Raw genomic sequence first — 17,841 nt, 5'->3', positions numbered from 1 at the left:
TCATTGCCTATTACTGTAGAAGATTGCCAAAATGTATTTATTATTATTATTATTATTATTATTGGAGTCCACATAAATTATGACGCAAGCAAAGTTAGATGACTAGTATGAAAGGCATCTACTGTATAATAATTTAGGATGTCAATTTTCAATAATGCATGGTGCATCATTTCTTAGTTTCAGAATGGAGAATATGGCGAGTAGCGTGCTGCTTTAAGCTTTTGTGATATTTCCTTTCTTTCTTTTTTAGGTCTTGGTGCTTTCTTTGATTATCAGATACAAAAAATTTCATTTCATTTTTGCAGCATAAATTGGTCTGCAATCAGCGAGGGAACCCGTATATTTATATTGGCTGGTTAAGCTTTAGCTTATTTATGAGTCGATGTATTTTAGACGATGTGGCTGAGTCAAACGCTACCAGAAAAAGTCTACTCATATATAAAGCTAAAGCTTATGACCCTAAAAACGTTACGTGCACATTTGACAGCAGTTGTACGTAGATAGGAGGGCAAATAAGGTTTAGTTGTATTCATTTATATATTTTCAACTTTGTGGCTTTCCAACAAAGGGGTTTTTCCAATAGCAATAGGTAAGGCTCTCGAGCTCATTTCGTCTTCCTTTGCTTTACCCCATATCACAGCATAAAATCCCACGGAAAGTATTATAGCTCCAACAACACTGCAAAATAAGCAACACAATAAACACAGGACACATAGAAGCAGCAAAGCCTGGTTGCTTCTTTCTTCTTGAAGTTGATTAAACAAGGAGAGAGGAGAGAGAAAGAGGGAGACCTCCCAAGAGAGAGGGCATCACCAAGGAATATGACACTGAAAGCAGCAGCAATGGCAATTGACAATGGCTTGAAGATTGATATAAACACAGGCCCCTTCAAGTGCAGGCCCCATGTGTGCACAAGGGAGCCAAAAGACGAGCCAAGGCATCCCTGTAGAAACAAGGACATCTTGATAATTATACATCACCGGCAGCAGCACATGCTCTATTGATTTCATAGTTTTTCACTTTCTTACCGAGCATATAATGGCGACCAATGCTATGCCAGGCCTTAGTCTCCAGGCACTCAAGTTTGATTCTGCAATTAAACATACTGGAGCCGATATAATTGTCCCACACAAGTTGAATAAGAATACCAAAACTATCTCTGCCGGGTACGTCTTCATGACATGGGTCTATAACAGAATGATCAAAACCATTTAGACAACCGTTTTCTAAACACCTATATTCTACACCTTCTGAGAATTAGAACTCTTTCTATGAAAAAAGAAGAAGAAATTATGCAATGGGCTTGTAGGAAATATGTGTACCTGAAGGATATACCAGGTTGAGGACAGAAGGTACTGAACAGCGAGTAGTAGCCCTCCAATAACCCAATTTTTTTCTGATGTGCCTAAAACTGCAGATGGAGGGGATAAAACTGTAGGTGGAGTGGATAAAATTGGAGGGCCCTTGTAAAGAACCACTACCAGTGCACCTGATATTGATACCAAAGTGCCCATGATTTTGGCTTGAGTGCTAGAGCTTCTCAAGGCTAGCTTTTCCATCCTTTAAAAACAAAAAACAAAAACAAAGCCAGCCAGTAATGTCATTTAGACATCAGCATCACCATCATATATAACATAACCAGCCCATCATATTATTAGCTCACAAGAAATCAAAAGGACCCATCTTTGAAAATTTTACTCTGGAGAATAAAATATCTGTCCTGTTGAAGATATTTGTAATAGAAATAGGCTCCATAGGTGCAGGAATTAAAAGAAAAATGGGCGAAAAGACAGATGGAACCTGAAGAAGACGGCAAGGATGAAGGTAAACGCTGGAGTGAGGTTGCTCATGGCTGAAGATAGAGTTGGTGAGCTGTAATTTAGACCTTTATATCCACAAATATCAGCCAAAAACCTGCTTGATCAAACATTAGCAATTTATATCTAAGAAAAACAGGTTTTTTATTTTGTATAAATAACAAAATGAATCAAAATACCCAATCAGTCCGAGGAGGAAAACTTTGGAGAGCAGAGAGAGGTTGAATGAAGGAAGCCCTGTTCTGTAATCAGATTGGAAAAGAAGAAATGAATTAATTGGTGCACGTTATTTGTTGGATGATATACAAAACTTGACAAGTCGGTCTGGTAAGAGATTGATGACCTGCGAAAGATGAAAAACAGAGGGAGGAGAACCAGAGTGGCAATTGCATTAGAGTAGACGATGAAGACATAGTAGCTTAGCCCTTTTGAGGTGGCTGCCTTGAATAAGACGTTTAAGCCCACGTTGGTGCACTCCACTGTCACCATGGCTGCAACTGGCAGAGCATCTTGGTGAATAAACCTCCATGCCATCTCTCTCTCTCTCGATTATCTCAAACCATTACCATCATGATCTATATAACATAAGTTTGCTCAAAGAAGGCCCAGCCGAAATTCAAGTTTCTCTCACTCTCTCTCTCTCTCTCTCTGGGGTTGATCCTGATTATCGGTTAGTGTTTCCCATGGAATTTTGATGTCTTGATGACCATTTGGTTAGATTTTGGCACATTGGAATTTGCAATTGTTAGGGTTCAGATGAGAGTCGTTGAGAGAGAGAGAGAGAGAGAGAGAGAGAGAGAGGGGAGAGAGATAATGGTGGCTGTGGTTGTTTTGATGGGGCGGTGGGAGTTTGGGAATGAAGAGCTGCCGACAGAAGAAAGGCGGAGAAGTGGGTGCGGGTCTTTTACTTATAAGTAAATTTAGGATTTAGTCAAAAAAAAAATTTCACTTTTGAAAACCCAAAACTTTTTCAAAAAAGACAGAAAAATCTCTCAACTTTCAAATCAAAGACATAAATATAAAGGATTCTTAGAAATCCAAAAATAAATAAGGCAATTTTGTTCATTTTGGCTTCTTTTACAAAATATGGCTCGTTTGAGTCTTGTCTTTTTATTCATGAGCGCTTTTATTATAAAAAATCTTGAATTTTCATAAAAAATTAAAGTGCTTTGTGGAAAAGCACTTGGGAGTGCTTTCAAGCACATGACATGTGTTTCTCCAATAAGCTCTTTTATGACCCGCTTTAAAACTTTTTACTAAAAGCTATCGTAAACGCTTTTAATTATTAAAAAGCGCTTCGATATACTTTGTTTTTCTTTAAAAAAAAAAATTTATATTGAATTTTAACATTTTTAAGTAATAATACCTAACATAACAAAAAAAAGAAGAAGTAATAATACCTAATTCCATGATAATTATTGAATGCTAATTCCATGGTAATTTGGGAATTTTCATAGGAGATTCTACTAAAATTTCAGGAGGAATTTTGCATTTTCGAAAATCGGCTTAAATTAGCCCACTCCATTTTTGAATCCCAAGTCCGTGCCTGATGCTAACAAATCTTGTCATTACATATATTTAATATAGGCAATTTACATTCACGTTCTTATAATTAACTTTCACTTTTGCTGCTCCAGTTTCCAGACATTAGCCTCTTCATACTTGATTGATACTGCAACTTTGCAACAGAGGAGTGGTCTGGGTGGATGGTTCCAATATTTGAGCTCCATTGTCAAGAGCCATCCTCTTTTCTTTGATTTGTGAACATATCACGGTATAAAATCCAAGCGCAATCACAAAAGATCCAATCACACTGCACAATAACTAAATCAATCAATAAACAGGATGCTTGCTTTTCTGTAAACTTGAACTCTATAGGCTATTAGGCTCAGTAAATTGGTTCAGATGCATTTTTGCATGCAAAGAGACGCACATTATTTGCATAGCCCTCTGGTAGAAGTTTTTCTACCACATACCTGCCAAGATAAAGAGCATCGCCAAGGAAAAGAACCACCATGGCCACTGCAATAGCAATTCCTAAGGGCTTAAACATGGCTACATAAACAGGACCCTTCTTGTGCAAGCACCAGACATGAACACCAATGCGGAAGACACTCACAAAGAATGCCTATGATGAAACGAAGATCATATTAGTTCCTCAATCAATAAACATTTTGTTTAACACATAAAAAAGAAGTGGTTTTTTCGTTTTTCTCACCGCGTACGCAATAGCAATCATCTCAATGCCAGGCTTCAATTTCCATGCATTTGGGTTCCTTTCCACAATTAAGGAGATAACTGAGCATTGACATGTTAAAAAGAGGGTGTAGAAGAAGACTATGGTCATTTCCTCAGGGTAATCTTTAACAGCGTCTGCCTGAAAGTATAAGTTCATGCCAGTTTCAGAACAATATTTACCAATTTGAAAGTATAAGTTCATCACCATGTCACAAGAAAATTCCATCTCATAAATAGAAGTATTAAGTAACAAGACATAGTCAAAATGATACCAAAGTAAGAGGATCAGTTGTGCGACTTTATTTTACCTGTGCAATGTTCCATGTCGAAGATACGAGGCATTGAATTGCCAGTAGAAGTCCTCCAAAGATCCAGTTTGATCGTTGTGAGAGGAGAGGCTGATAATGTTGCTGTGAGAGGCGAGGCTGATGATGAGTCAAGCCAGAAGGTGAGGAAGAAGGCTTCAAAAGAGCAGGGCCCTTGTAGAGGGTCACTATCAATGCCCCTAACGCTGATACAATGGTGCCCAAGGATTTGGCATGACTGGTTGGTTTTCTCAAATCTAGCTTTTCCATCCTAAAGTTGAAAGTCTTTCTTAGTCAAAATTAAACCATCATAGAATAGAAGTATAAAATTGATGAACTAAAAAAATGTTTTTACTTCTGTGAGGAAAACAAAAAATCAAAAAAAATTTCTCTGTGTAACATTACAAATTAACCTGCACCCCACTACCTGAAAATTATGGCAAGCAAGAAAGTGAATATGGGGGTAAGATTTGCCATTGCTGCTGCAAGAGAAGGTGAGCTGCTTTTGACACCAGCAAAGAACAAAATTTTCCCTGAACTCCTGCGCAGTTACAATTTCTCCATCGTTTATATGTTTGCATGAATTGTTTCAATAAGAAATTTAAGATCTGTGTGGGTTGAGAGAGCAGTAAGTGTAAGTGTCCAGGTTACCCTATTAGGCCAAGGAGGAAGAATCTGCAAATGAGTTTGAAACTCAAAGGAGCTCGTTTGTTTCTGCACAAGGGAACAATCAAACTTCAAACGTTACATTGAAATAAACACTCCCCAATAACAAAATACAAATAAAATCAACAATAGTCAGAGAAAAAAATATTTAAAAGAAAGGATAGATCATAGACACCTTTGGAAGATGAAATAGGGGAGAAGCATGAGGGTACCAAGGGCGTTGTAGTAGACAATGAAGACAAAGTGGCTCATCCCTCTTGACATGGCCACTTTGCTTATAGTTGATACTCCAACTTCTGCGCACTCAACCATTACCATGGCAGCAAATGGTAAGGCGCTTCGCCATGCACGAAATTCCAATACCATCTCTTACTCTCTTCACGGGCACAGAAATCGGAAAACTCCTTGTTCCTTTTTTTCTTTCCTCTAAAGAATAAGTAGCCGAGAGAAACAAGTTGGACTGACTTGTTCTCTGTCACTTTAATTTGATCATTAAGATATACACTAGCAAGTCAAACCATCTACATACATAATGAACTTATTACAGAAAGCAATTGCTAAAGTTCCTTTCATATTAGGTAATCCAAGTTCATTAGTTTACATACAACAAATGTGTCATTTTCAAAGACAAGCAGAACCAACTAATGCATCAAAAAATAAATGTTGATGACATACATTAACATGGACATATCATGCCTTACTTGCTCTCCTGGCATGCTTCAGGCATTATTATCATTTTTCTCAACTTCGAAACGGCCAAATGTTAATTTAAAAAAAAAAGAAGAGGAAATTAATAAGTAATGATATACATCTTCAAGTTCATTAGTTTTAGGTACTTATTAATGATTTCAGTAATCGAGTCAAGGAAGGATTGTGATGGCTTATTCTCATCTTAGAGCATCTCCAATCGATGTGTCAAATGTGCTACATAGACATTTAACAGCTATAATTAACCTCACATCACTCCAACTGATGTGTCAAAGCTGATGTGGAATGAATGCTAGAGGTTGAGATGTTATTTTTGACATCCCAAAAGTAAGATGTCAAATGAATATTTTATTATTATTTATTTTATTTTCTTATTAATTAAAAATAAATCAACACTAAAATATAATAAAATAAAATTTAATTTGACATATCGGGTGGAGTGTAAAGGTGTATAAGATGTCAAATTGCTACATCAGCCATCAAATTTAAATTTGATGTTTGATATTTGACATCTCCCTTGGAGATGCTCTTACAGCATTTCTAACAAATATATCAAATTGCCACATGGACATGAAGTGACAAAAATTGAAGTTTAAAATTGCTTCAACCAAGTAGTCAAATCCTACATGGATTTGAAAGCTGTAAGAGATATGTCAAAAATAATATATCAAAAAGCTTGATGTCAAATATTATTTTAATATTTTTTAGTCATGGACCCCACTATCATTTGCTCTCTTTTAAAATCTTAGAATGCTGCTAAATGAACCCTAAAGTTAACTGACTACATCCTATTACCAAACTACTTATTAAATTATTAATATGCCCTAATATAACAAAAAATGATATATTAAATTATGAAACAAATGTAATTTTAATAAGTACACCCTACTTACCATATTCAACTAATCAAACGTAAGCAAAAAATCATACTTCCAAAAACCTTAATATTAACTCCAACAATTTGTTTCGTTGTTATTTATTAATTCATTTGTGCAAACAAGTCTCATGGAATGCTTCAGACATGTCGAGGGAGTCATCAAAAGAGGTATTAATTTTGGTTTTTTTGGTTTAGGTTGAAAGAAAATTAAAATTTATATTTGTCAGATTGTGAAACCCAAAAAGCTCATGCGCATACCTTTCAACTTGGTACTTCAGATGCATTCTTCCATCCATGCCAATTGTTTGACGAAACGCTTGACTTGAGCGTGGTATTAGCCACAACAATAATAGAGGCAGCTTTGCTTAGCATCACCATCATGAAGAAGCTATTTATCTATTTTCAAGAATGCTTGTTTCGAATATCAGACCCAACGAATTCACATTTGGAACTGTCATTCACTCGTCAACTGCACTTGGAGACCTAAACATAGGCAAGCAACAACTTCATGCATGTGCGAACAAAGATAGGTTTGCATTTGAATGTCTTTGTGGGAAGTGCAATTTTGAATCTTTATGCCCAGTTGAGCATTACCCAGGATGCCAAGAACCATCACCAAGTGAATGAAATTTTATATGCATTCGAATTTTTTTGTTATATTTTGATTTAAATATTATGGTATACTTAGATCATAGGGTGTACTCAATTAATTTTGGAGTTTGTTTAGCAGCATTCAAATTTTATGCATCATGTGTGCCCAATTTGTTTTTTAAAATGTAATAAAATAATATGATATTTGGCATTTTTGGTAGAGTTAAATTTTTTCCAAAATGTCAAATTACCACATAAATCATCAAATTCAAATTCAACATTTTCCATCTCATGTCTCATGTAAGATAAATTGCAAGATAATGGCAGAGCAATCAGAAAGTCTTCTATATCCGCAGTGGCACGCAAACCGATTACAATACGCCATTATTATTTGAGCTGCATACATCATCTGTGATCAACTGTACATCACCTATGTATGAAGGAATTTATAGTTTCTAGATATTTTACAACAATCAATCACAGTTTTTTTTTTTGCTACAAAATGTCACAAGTCTGCTCTCCAGAGGTTTGGTGCTGGTCGTCGCGGGTGGAGCCCTGGTGGTGGTGGTCTGTCGTGACTCGTGAGAGACAGATAGAGAAGGAGCCGACGGCTCAGAGGAGAGCAGAGCAGAGAGAGGCAGCGTGAGGTTTCCTTTGAAGTCAGGGGGAAAAAAAAAAAAAAAAAAAAGGTCCCGACCCGCCCAGGCCGCCTAGGCCGATTTTTCGAACGCTAAGCTTCACGTATGAACACCGACAAGAAAGATACTCCCAAATATAGCCTGAACAATCAAGAGCAGTGTATCAATCGTAAACATGAGACACTGAAATAGCAACATTTTCAAGGATGAAGTTTATAGTTCTTCTCACTGCACAGATAATGGCGATCATCTTTCATTGTGATCTCCACAGTGATTTAAGAAAATACAGTTTAATGAGAAGGATATAGTTCATTTATAATTATAGCTCCTCCTCCTCTTGCTTATCCGATCCATGACTGAAATATTTGCATGTTTCTTTGTCATATATTTTCTGAGGTTCTGCATTGCAAAAGAGGGGTCTGTTGGGTGGATGATGCCAAGCTGTGGACTTCATTCTCCATCACAATGCTCTTTTCTTTGATTTGTCCCCACATCATAGCATAGAATCCAATTGCAACAATGACAGATCCAATCACACTGTCGTAGATGTAAATATCAATCAAACTGGAAGGAAATTCAATCAAGTTTTCAATCTACTTAACTAGTAATACATGTCTTTTGATGGATTGACCATACAAATGCGTAGTGTATGTGGAATATTTTGAGTTGAATGTAATGACTTGGATATAAATAAAACCTGCCAAGGTGAAGTGCTTCGCCTAGGAAGATGACCACCATGACTGCTGCAATGGCAACTCCCAAGGGCCTGAACATGGCTACAAAGATAGGCCCTTTTTGGTGCAAGCACCACGTATGAACACCAATCCGAAAGACACTCCCAAATACAGCCTAAAAATATCTAGATCAGTACATATCAATTTATAATCACCGTGAATAAAATGGCATCAAAGAGACTGAAATAGCAACATAATCCAAGATTTATAGTTCATCTCACTGAGCAGACAATGGCGATCATCTCGATGTTGGGCCTTAATGTCCAGGAATTTGGATTTCTTTCCACAATCAGTGAAAATATTGTGCATTGGATTGTCACAAAGAAGGTGTAGAAGAATACTATGGTCACCTTTGATGGACAGTTGTTAACAATGGATGCCTGACAGATAGAGAGGGAAAAACTCAAGGTCAGGGTTCCCTATTTGGGAGTTTGCTAGTTTGCAAGTGAAATTTCCATCTCTAAATGACTGAAAAGGTACCTGAACAATGTTCCATATTGCAGCCAAAAGGCAAGACAATGCAAGGAAAAGACCTCCAAAGATCCACTTTGTGTGTTGTGAGATGATCAAGTTCTGGTGGGGAGGGAAGTTGGATGGTGATAAAGCCTTGAACTTTAAGATTGGTGAGCCCTTGTAAAGAATTACTACAAATGCCCCAGATACTGATACTATAGTTCCCAACAATTTTGCTTGACTGCTTGATCTCCATAAGTCTAGTTTTTCCATCCTAGTTTAGAAAAAATTACAAGGAAAAATGCAATTAGGTAGTGTTGAAATTAATGCATATTTGTAGAAAAATCTAGCAGCCTGAAGAGAAGGAATGTCGGCTAACACAACTAAAGTTTGAAGAAAGTTCCAGAACAACCAACAAAGCATGCAGCAATGAATTGTGAAGTTCACCAACTATGTCGGTTGAACATGTGGCCGGAAATAAAGAGCTCAAGTCGGTGGAGAAAGCATATGTCGGCTACTATCATCTATAAAAAGACTTGTAGCCTTCCCAAGCAAAGTGGAGTGAACCAATCAACTCCCAATCTATGTGGGAGCACAAAAGCTACCCAAACCAAGTCATATGGGGAGTGAAACAAAAGAACTCCCAAACTAAGGGAGCATAAAAGCTACCCAAACTAAGGGAGCCAATATGCTCACCAATCAAAGTGTAAGGGCCAAATAGCCCAAAACTAATCTAAATCAAGTGTGATGGCCAATAAGCCAATATGCTAAGTGTAGAAGGCCAATTAGCCTACACTAAACCATGTTCTATTCTCCTCCAAATTTAATAAAATCACTTTGTTTTCCTCTCAATCTAACAGGTAGCAATATATATATGATCACTTGTCTAAAGCCTAAAATACCCATGTACCTGAAAATGATTGCCAGCACAAATGTGTAAATCGGTATAAGATTTCCCATTGCTGATGCAACTGTTGGGGAGCTGTAGTTGATGCCATTATATGCCAATATCAGACTTGAACTCCTGCAACAGCAATTTTTCTTCAGCCAAATGAGATAATTGAGGTGCTGAGATCAAGCATAAACACTAGACAGACACAATTAGCTGCTAATTAATGTTTTACCCAATTAGGCCAAGGAGGAAGAACCCAGAAAGGAGTGAGAGAGTAAGAGAAACCGGCTTCTTTCTGCAGAGTATATGAAAGAATTTCATTACTTTACATGAAGGTATAAATAATCACTAGATTTACTTGATTAATTGCACAAAGGAAGGATATGAAAGGGTGTGAGAATTACTGTCTATGCCCCTTACTGGAAAATGAAACAAGGAAGGAGAAGGAGGGTGGCTAGGGCATTAGAGTACACAACAAAAACATAAGTGCTCATTCCTCTGGACATTGCTGCTTTGGTTATAGTTGATACGCCCACATCTGCGAACTCCACCATTACCATGGCTGCAAAAGGTAACACACCCCACCACATACAACCACCCACCATATCCATGCTTCCCTGCTCGCTCGCTCGCTCTCTCTCTCTCTCTCTGAATTTGCAGACCACTCTTAATTATGTTGGTGAGATGTCCCAGTTAGGATGTTTCTTTCTTATTCTGTTTATATATATATATATATATATATATTTATAGATATTATGTAATTATAATTTTTTTTATTTCTTAGTATAACTCTACTAAAATTTGTAATCTTGTATTATAAATACCTCCCGGATAATGAAATACATCTGAAAATATTCTACCCATATTGCTTGACTAATTACTCACAAACAAGCATAGCATAGGAATATATGACCCAGAGGAAAAAGGTATTACTATTTTTTATAAGAAATATTAAAAATGTTGTCTATTTGCTACAAGAAGCAATTTTGGGGATTCCACAAGATAAAATGAAGCAAATTCTTGATTAATTTAAGTTTTGTGAATATACAACAAGAAACATACATACAATACAAATGCAAATTCTTGATTAATTTAACTGTCTACTACATAATAAAATCCACTAATCTCTTCAATTTAATCAAATCAGAGTGATGCCATCAATGATAGGACTAAAGCTATTAGAAAATAATTAAAATAAAAAGGGAGTTTCACTAAAACACCCAAAATGGAGGCTGAAATTATAAAAAAACTCAACACCCAAAACACTTTATAAACACACACAAAATTCCATCATTACACACACTCAAAACCCATTTATAAACACACCCAAAAAATATACAATTGTTAATTTTGGAGTTGATTTTGGGTGTGTTTCTATGTTTAAATAGTGCTTGAATTTTTTTATAAATACATGTCTATGATTGGATTTATTTATAAATTTGTAAAATAAAAACTCTACTAGTTTTGATACAGACTATCAAACACATAGTCATACCTCCAAATTTCATTTTTATGATAGAGTTTCACTTATTTGAATGAGTTATGGGGAAAATATGATGTGGTATAAAAATGTGATTTGAATAACATTATTGTATCTATTTCTACCTAAATCATTTTTAACTTATATTAAATAAATAAAATTCAAGGTTACTCCGCTTCAGTATATGAATACGACACGTCACGCGAACTCGCATTAGTGGCAGCTGCCCCCCAAATCTCAAACAATTCGCTCCAAAATGAAAATCTCAGACTCAACCACGCCTTCCATTTCCCAACCGCAAAACCCTAGACTCGTTATTTCGACGCGCTCGCTCTATTTGCAATTCTTCGACCTCTACCAAATCTCAAATCGCAATCTGCTTCTCCTTCCGAGCTCCGAGAACTTGTTGGGAACGGGTAAAGACGACGGGAGGCATTGTCAGATTGCAAGGTTGAATTTTGCAGAGTCGTCTTCTTACTTTCTCTTTGGTTGCAGATATGCTGCCAGTAGTGAATATCAAGTGACCTCTGGCACTCTTCAAACATGTCATGGTCAAGGGTTTGCAAAAGAGCCCTTCCGCTCTCGCCTTACTTCAAGAACTCACAGCATTTCCCTTGTGAATCCAGGTATGTTGCCTGCTTACAAAAATGTTGTTAAAGCAGAGAACTTGATGATTTCCTTCTGCCTTTGGCATGAAATTTGAATGTTAATTGTTAATGGATGATGATCCAGATGCATACCCAATTATAATTTCATTGGAGGTAGTAGTAGCAGTGCATATCAGAGGCATTTTAGCCATGATAGGACTAGTTGGGGCTTCAAGCTCGGCTCTTTTGAGAAGTGCGGTCAGCTTCCACCATTGGCTTCTCAATCTTTGTTGAGAATCCAGCGACCCTATTCTTCTCAGGCTACCTCACAACAGAAATCACGCAAGATGCTGTTGTACCTTACGGGTTTGGTTTTTGCAATGGTGGCAAGCACTTATGCAGCTGTTCCTCTCTACAGAAGATTCTGCCAAGCTACTGGGTATGGAGGCACTGTCCAACGCCGTGAGGTCTGATTCTTTTAGCTCATTTGGGCTTTAATAATTTGTTTGTTTTTTCCCCAATTTGATTGATTACAACAAGACCTTACGGTTTTGCTTTCTGCAGAGTGTTGAGCAGAAGATTGCTCGGCATACTAAGGATGGCACAGTCACTACTAGGTCTGCTTTCTGCTTCAAAAGTAGCTTGTCCTCTTCTTATATTTTTGCAGTTATTAAATCCTTATTTTTTGTTCTCCGGTTGATTTATCCTCTCCACCAGAAGCCTAAGATATTAGTAAACGAATGTTTGCTAGGTTACTACCCCTGTCCTAATTACATTAGTTCCACTCAACTTCAAAAGTTTTTATGTAACCTTTGTTTTGTTTCTATCTTATGAAAACTTATTAATCTTGTAATATTTTTAAAAAAAAATTATATATTTTTGTTCTGAAAAGGTGTTATTCTCCAAGATGTATCATTCTATGACTTTGATTAAATGAAGTTCCCAGCATTGATTTTTCCATATGATAACCTCCTGCAGGGAGATTGTGGTGCAGTTCAATGCTGATGTGGCTGATGGAATGCAATGGAAGTTTATTCCTACACAAAGAGAGGTTTTTCTCATACATTATGTTTATTTATAATTGTTATAGCTGATTTTTCATAGTAAAGGACCTCTCTACTATTTTGATGCTTTACTAATTCTTGCTTTATTTCTGGAAGATAAGGGTGAAACCTGGAGAAAGTGCACTTGCTTTTTATACCGCTGAAAATCGAAGTTCAACTCCAATAGTTGGTGTCTCTACGTATAATGTTACCCCTATGAAGGTACTGCTCGATCTCTTAGTGTCTTGTCATGTGGGTTCTAAATGGATTGCTCGACTCTGCGATGAACAGTATTTCAATATGTTATTTTTATTGGTTTCATAAACCTTGATTATCTAGCTCTCATGTAAATGAGTTGTTGATTTATTTTTACTTTAGATGTTGATTATCTTTGGAGGTTTAATGGTCTAAAATGTTAGCATCTTGACTAGAATGTTTAAGGGAGTCCGAGAGAGTTATAACCTTAGACTTCGTAATTTGTCCAGAGAGTTGTATATCATGCTGTAGCTAATTTTGAAAGATATCTTGGGCATGCAGTTAATTGGCAAAAAGAAAAGAAATTTCCAAGCTTTATTTTCCAATATATAATAAGCTGAAAGCTTGCTTGTAGGAGTCTTATGTATTCAAATTTAGAATGCTTGACTAGCGATAATTGTTGTTTTCCTTTTTCCTGTGAAGTATTTCATAGCTATTTTTCTAGAAAGTGATCTGTCATAATGATTTCTGCTTATTTTTATTTTCAGGCTGCAGTTTACTTCAATAAAATACAGTGTTTTTGCTTCGAGGAGCAGCGCCTTCTTCCTGGGGAGCAGATTGACATGCCTGTAAGTAGTGTTCTGTAAATCAGTAATTGTTTTCTAAGCAAAACCATTCTACTAAAAGACCTCTTACTTTTGCAGGTGTTCTTTTATATCGACCCTGAGTTTGAAACGGATCCAAGAATGGATGGCATCAATAACATAATTTTGTCCTACACATTTTTCAAGGTTTCAGAGTAATAAAGATGAGCTGCCATTTCAATAATTGTGAAGATGGTTCACTACGTAAGCGACCAGACTCAAAATCATCAAGGAAGAAAGAGAACAAAAAAAGAGCATTATATATCAATATTTGGTGTTTTTTTTTTAAATTATAAAATTCATATTTATTACAGATCATGTTTCCTCATTAGGTTGCATTTTAAAATGTATGCACAAATAAAGGAAGATTTTGAAATGCTATTCGAAACAGAATGTAAGAACCTTGTTTCATGCAAAATTAACCCGGGAAAGTCACTTGGCTTGATTGTTTATCAATAGTTCATAATCCTTGGAACTTTTTCCAGTTATAAATCATTGAAGTCAATAACTGGCAAAAGCGCAAGCGATAATACTAAATACAGTGCTAATTATTCGGTTGGGTAACTCCATTCAACTCCACTAATGGGGTGTTTGTTGGTTTGCAGGTCTTTGGTGTGCTCCTAAGTGGTCGTGAGTTTAAGTTCCTATGATATCTGTGTGTTTCCTAACTTAAGAAAACCATCCATTCAACTCCAAAATTCATGATTCGAATTGTTCACTTTTTAAGTTCTCGTTCAAGAATCACGTTCTACATAGTTTTACTCGAATTAGAATTTGTTTAGGCATTTAATTATTATTAGTTCAAATGTTTTGATTTGTGTTAACTTTTGCATGAATGATCCTTTAATGAACACTAAAAATATGATCGGTTTTGACGAAAAAAATGAACCAAAACTGGGTTTACTTACTTCACCAACCAATGCAAACTTTTTAGGTTTCAACTAAAAAAAAAATGACAATAAATAATTGAAAGCATTTGGAAAAGGCAGTTAGGGGGGAACAAAATGCAGAGGCAATGAAAAAAAATTAATTCATGACAGAATTGAATGATGAAAGAAGAGGAGGGGAAGGTACACCAGCTATTCCAAGTTTACTAAAAAGATCAGATAAATGGTGAAATCAAGGAATCGTCTGGATCCTACTACAATCTTAAGCTTGCAAAAGATGCAGCAAGAAGGTGAAAATGTCTCTAAATCCTGGCTGCTAGCCACAATTCTATTGATCATGCGGATATCCAATATCTATACAGACACCTCCCAAAACACAGACCACAGGTGATTTAGTATGTGTAAACACCCAGCATAAAAGTCTTCTTGTAAAAATAAGAACTATATACCAAAAGGCCCCACAATTGGGGTCGACATTTACTTCCACCACCAGAACTGTCTAAATAAGTATAATTTTCTCATTTGAGCATTGTATGCCATGAAAGCTCGAGCTTTGACAGGGTCAGCATTCAAATACTCAAATGCATACATCTGCTTAGCCTCTTCCAAGCCATCAATTTCCATCACTGCCTGGAGTAGTTCAGAGGCATCAATAGAGTATTTGCTTTGCTCCATTGCATCAGCCAAGCGACGAATGCTTGATGCCACAGCCATCATTGCATCCTGAAGGGCTTCTGAGCCACGAGGGCGTTTTGGAAGTTGTCTAAGGGGCTGGATCAGAGGGGGGTCTTGACTACCATCTGGCATCTTGGTATACTCATCTGGTCCACTATATGACTCTGTTCCATCTGTCTCACTTAGGTCATCGGAGCTTGGAGAGAGAAATGAGGCAGAATCATCTTCACAATTCTTCATGTCACTTGGATGGCCTCCATCCTTCATCTTAGCCCAGCGACTAGGGGCTTGATAATTTCCACATACAATTTTTAGTTCATCATACATCTCTATCTGCTTCCCTTGAATACCTCTTGCGTCAGGGTGTGCCTATTTATTGAATTGACAATATCACTAATATGCACACTATAAATAAAAGCACGAGAAATAAAAGAAGAAAAAGACTCACTGCGATGTATCTCTTCCAAAGCTCTTCATTGTCACACTCAATCATCTTTGTACTAGGATTCCACCTGAAACCATCTTGACTAAGCATATCCTTCATTGCCTTATACCTCTTCTTTATGGTCTTAAGACGATTAATGACTTTTTGATTGTTTAAATTTAAGTTAAAACGAGAGTTCACAGCAATACAAGCAGCAGTGTAGGCATTTTCATTAAAGCACTTGTCAATTTTGTTTCCGTTTCTAGCTTGAACAGCAAGGGCATCAATTAAACACTTATCCATTGCAAGTGACCAAACAACGTTCCTTCCTTTGTGCTTCAAATCCCTTCTCTGCCTATGGAGGTCATAATGATCCATTTCACACTCCTAAAATAAATTAATAAAATCAAATAAGAAACCAGCAGTTTGGTGCTATATGAAAGAATATGGTGAACATAAACGTGGGAATAGTTATAATACAATCTTGAGGAAGTCCAAGGGTATCAACATGCATAATGCAGGAAATGAAATAAAAACAATGCACAATGTTTTTCAAGATCAATTACTACTTGCAGTTTTCACCCAGCAATAATCTCCTGAATTGGCCACCAAGATGCCAATTTTTGACCTACTTGCATATATATATATCAAAACAGAATACCCACTTCGACTGCATTTTATTACTAAAAGTTATAATAACGATTAATATGGCAACGCTATATGACAATACGAAACCAACACGTGTTCTATCACATGATTTCATAGAGTAGGGATTTGGAATGTATGTGTTCTATAAACAGATGTGATGTGTTTGTGGGTGTGAATGAGAGAGAAATGGTTCTAACTACTCAGATTAAATTGACAAAAGCAAAACTGACACAAATTTCATTACAGGCTACCATAATTTTGAGATAGCAACTACCCAGAATTTCAGGTTGGAATTCAAATTAGTCACAAATGAATATGCTTCCACCTAAAGAAAATAAATTCATATGAATTGGTGGTGACTTCAATCTCTTTTCACAAGCAGAAAGTCATTACATATTTGCTTAAGCATAGAGTTTGCACAAAAGTCAAAACCAAATGAACCGATGAAAGATCATCCAACTACATGGAAGAATTTCGTAGTACCAAAAGAAGAACCAACAAACCCACTTCCAAATTCAAGCAATGAGAATAATTGTTATAACAAGGACCCAAAATGCATTCACTCATAGTGATAGACTGTAACTTGTAAGCATACGTAAAAATATACATTTATATAGACAGATTGAGAGAGAGAAAGAGATAGACCTGGGTCAATGGAGAGAGGAAGTAGCGATCTCTGGAGGAGTGGAGTTCTCTCGCCGGTCAGATTGCCGATTCCGACTGCATCTGATCGCCGGGAGATGCAAAGACGTCGTTAAGAGGAGGAATGAGGACTACTGTCACACTTCATTTGGGAGATTAGGGTTTTTTATTTTCTATTTTTTTCTCGAGAAAACGTTGGAAAAATTTTCCCGAGCTACACTTTCTCGAAAACCAAACGCCTACAGGAGAAAAGAACATTTTGGTCGTCCGCTAACGTACGCAAGAGTTTGTGAAATTTGCAGGAAGGCCCTATCATGAAGTGCCACGTATACGACAAGACAAATCTTACCAAGCAACAGTTAGTTGCTTTTAACAATTTCGACCAAAAAGAAAAACAGTTGCTTTTAGCAAAATCCTGAACGCACGATTTGTATCTGACAAAACAGTATACAGCCCCAATAACAATAAGGATTTTGCTGTACCAAGATGTTGGGCCAAAGATACACCCCAAACCAAGACGCAAGACAACCGATGTGGGCCACAAAATAGGCCCAAACATGAAATTCATGGGTGGGTTTTGGGGTCCTTGGATTTTCTTTTTCGAATTACGTGAAGGCTAAATTGGTATTCTCAGCAGTTGATGTCTGCAGAATTACCACAAATTTAAATAGGCCTAAACCGGCCAGTGACTGAGCCA

General features: G+C 36.7%; 5 protein-coding genes across 8 annotated transcripts; 1 reads left to right on the top strand and 4 right to left on the bottom strand.

Moving 5' to 3' along the window:
• Positions 1–415: 415 nt before the first annotated feature.
• Positions 416–2,661, bottom strand: LOC107881020 (WAT1-related protein At5g40230-like). Its single transcript, XM_016793998.2, has 7 exons — positions 2,161–2,661; positions 1,997–2,059; positions 1,801–1,914; positions 1,323–1,560; positions 1,029–1,187; positions 792–943; positions 416–678 (listed from the first exon to the last, which is right to left on the bottom strand). The coding sequence occupies exons 1-7, from the start codon at positions 2,349–2,351 to the stop codon at positions 534–536; spliced, it is 1,062 nt and encodes a 353-aa protein (XP_016649484.2). The 5' UTR covers positions 2,352–2,661; the 3' UTR covers positions 416–533.
• Positions 2,662–3,254: 593 nt separating this feature from the next.
• Positions 3,255–5,497, bottom strand: LOC103330182 (WAT1-related protein At5g40240-like). The gene is made up of 7 exons (XM_016793712.2): positions 5,202–5,497; positions 5,012–5,074; positions 4,788–4,901; positions 4,364–4,631; positions 4,036–4,194; positions 3,794–3,945; positions 3,255–3,630 (listed from the first exon to the last, which is right to left on the bottom strand). The coding sequence occupies exons 1-7, from the start codon at positions 5,390–5,392 to the stop codon at positions 3,474–3,476; spliced, it is 1,104 nt and encodes a 367-aa protein (XP_016649198.2). The 5' UTR covers positions 5,393–5,497; the 3' UTR covers positions 3,255–3,473.
• A 2,026-nt stretch (positions 5,498–7,523) lies between these two features.
• On the bottom strand, positions 7,524–10,618 carry LOC103329895 (WAT1-related protein At5g40240-like). 3 transcript variants are annotated; one of them, XR_016125919.1, is made up of 8 exons: positions 10,340–10,618; positions 10,152–10,214; positions 9,938–10,051; positions 9,055–9,301; positions 8,796–8,954; positions 8,538–8,689; positions 8,070–8,377; positions 7,524–7,981 (listed from the first exon to the last, which is right to left on the bottom strand). XR_016125919.1 is itself a non-coding variant. In XM_008232422.3 (7 exons), exons 1-7 carry the CDS (start codon positions 10,528–10,530, stop codon positions 8,221–8,223), a joined length of 1,083 nt encoding a protein of 360 aa, XP_008230644.1. In that variant the 5' UTR covers positions 10,531–10,618; the 3' UTR covers positions 7,524–8,220. The 3 variants fall into 3 exon arrangements, 2 of the variants coding, with proteins under 2 accessions (XP_008230644.1, XP_016649086.1); XM_008232422.3 differs by having other exon boundaries at positions 7,524–8,377; XM_016793600.2 differs by lacking the exon at positions 7,524–7,981 and having other exon boundaries at positions 8,004–8,404.
• Positions 10,619–11,673: 1,055 nt separating this feature from the next.
• LOC103329894 (cytochrome c oxidase assembly protein COX11, mitochondrial-like) lies at positions 11,674–14,692 on the top strand. Of its 2 annotated transcripts, XM_089049897.1 has the most exons (9): positions 11,674–11,815; positions 11,895–12,025; positions 12,132–12,453; positions 12,551–12,603; positions 12,965–13,037; positions 13,147–13,251; positions 13,773–13,853; positions 13,929–14,072; positions 14,474–14,692. In XM_089049897.1, the coding sequence occupies exons 2-8, from the start codon at positions 11,943–11,945 to the stop codon at positions 14,025–14,027; spliced, it is 816 nt and encodes a 271-aa protein (XP_088906023.1). In that variant the 5' UTR covers positions 11,674–11,815; positions 11,895–11,942; the 3' UTR covers positions 14,028–14,072; positions 14,474–14,692. The 2 variants fall into 2 exon arrangements, with proteins under 2 accessions (XP_088906023.1, XP_008230642.1); XM_008232420.3 differs by lacking the exon at positions 14,474–14,692 and having other exon boundaries at positions 13,929–14,320.
• A 256-nt stretch (positions 14,693–14,948) lies between these two features.
• Positions 14,949–17,364, bottom strand: LOC103329893 (Myb/SANT-like DNA-binding domain protein). Its single transcript, XM_008232417.3, has 3 exons — positions 17,148–17,364; positions 15,879–16,241; positions 14,949–15,799 (listed from the first exon to the last, which is right to left on the bottom strand). Exons 2-3 carry the CDS (start codon positions 16,230–16,232, stop codon positions 15,233–15,235), a joined length of 921 nt encoding a protein of 306 aa, XP_008230639.1. The 5' UTR covers positions 16,233–16,241; positions 17,148–17,364; the 3' UTR covers positions 14,949–15,232.
• Between the last annotated feature and the right edge of the window lie 477 nt (positions 17,365–17,841).

Source organism: Prunus mume, linkage group LG4 (genome assembly GCF_029339155.1).
Source record: "Prunus mume cultivar Tortuosa linkage group LG4, ASM2933915v1, whole genome shotgun sequence".
Lineage (NCBI taxonomy): Eukaryota > Viridiplantae > Streptophyta > Magnoliopsida > Rosales > Rosaceae > Prunus > Prunus mume.
The sequence above is the reverse complement of the archived record's forward strand: the minus strand, read 5'-3'. Positions and strand labels throughout refer to the sequence as shown.

What these genes read in the sequence shown, in the direction of transcription:
- LOC103329893 (XM_008232417.3), bottom strand. Translation starts at nt 16,232, where the DNA reads ATGGATCATTATGACCTCCATAGGCAGAGAAGGGATTTGAAGCACAAA. An exon ending in TTTGGAAGAGATACATCGCA is followed by an intron (nt 15,800 to 15,878) that starts GTGAGTCTTTTT and finishes TTCAATAAATAG; the next exon opens with GCACACCCTGACGCAAGAGG.
- LOC107881020 (XM_016793998.2), bottom strand. Translation starts at nt 2,351, where the DNA reads ATGGCATGGAGGTTTATTCACCAAGATGCTCTGCCAGTTGCAGCCATG. An exon ending in CTGTTTTTCATCTTTCGCAG is followed by an intron (nt 2,060 to 2,160) that starts GTCATCAATCTC and finishes ATCTGATTACAG; the next exon opens with AACAGGGCTTCCTTCATTCA. An exon ending in TTCCTCCTCGGACTGATTGG is followed by an intron (nt 1,915 to 1,996) that starts GTATTTTGATTC and finishes TTGATCAAGCAG; the next exon opens with GTTTTTGGCTGATATTTGTG.
- LOC103330182 (XM_016793712.2), bottom strand. Translation starts at nt 5,392, where the DNA reads ATGGTATTGGAATTTCGTGCATGGCGAAGCGCCTTACCATTTGCTGCC. An exon ending in TGATTGCTATTGCGTACGCG is followed by an intron (nt 3,946 to 4,035) that starts GTGAGAAAAACG and finishes GTTTCATCATAG; the next exon opens with GCATTCTTTGTGAGTGTCTT. An exon ending in GATGCTCTTTATCTTGGCAG is followed by an intron (nt 3,631 to 3,793) that starts GTATGTGGTAGA and finishes GTTATTGTGCAG; the next exon opens with TGTGATTGGATCTTTTGTGA.
- LOC103329895 (XM_016793600.2), bottom strand. Translation starts at nt 10,530, where the DNA reads ATGGATATGGTGGGTGGTTGTATGTGGTGGGGTGTGTTACCTTTTGCA. An exon ending in TTCCTCCTTGGCCTAATTGG is followed by an intron (nt 10,052 to 10,151) that starts GTAAAACATTAA and finishes TTGCTGTTGCAG; the next exon opens with GAGTTCAAGTCTGATATTGG. An exon ending in GTGCTGGCAATCATTTTCAG is followed by an intron (nt 9,302 to 9,937) that starts GTACATGGGTAT and finishes TTTCTAAACTAG; the next exon opens with GATGGAAAAACTAGACTTAT.
- LOC103329894 (XM_089049897.1), top strand. Translation starts at nt 11,943, where the DNA reads ATGTCATGGTCAAGGGTTTGCAAAAGAGCCCTTCCGCTCTCGCCTTAC. An exon ending in GCACTGTCCAACGCCGTGAG is followed by an intron (nt 12,454 to 12,550) that starts GTCTGATTCTTT and finishes TGCTTTCTGCAG; the next exon opens with AGTGTTGAGCAGAAGATTGC. An exon ending in GATGGCACAGTCACTACTAG is followed by an intron (nt 12,604 to 12,964) that starts GTCTGCTTTCTG and finishes AACCTCCTGCAG; the next exon opens with GGAGATTGTGGTGCAGTTCA.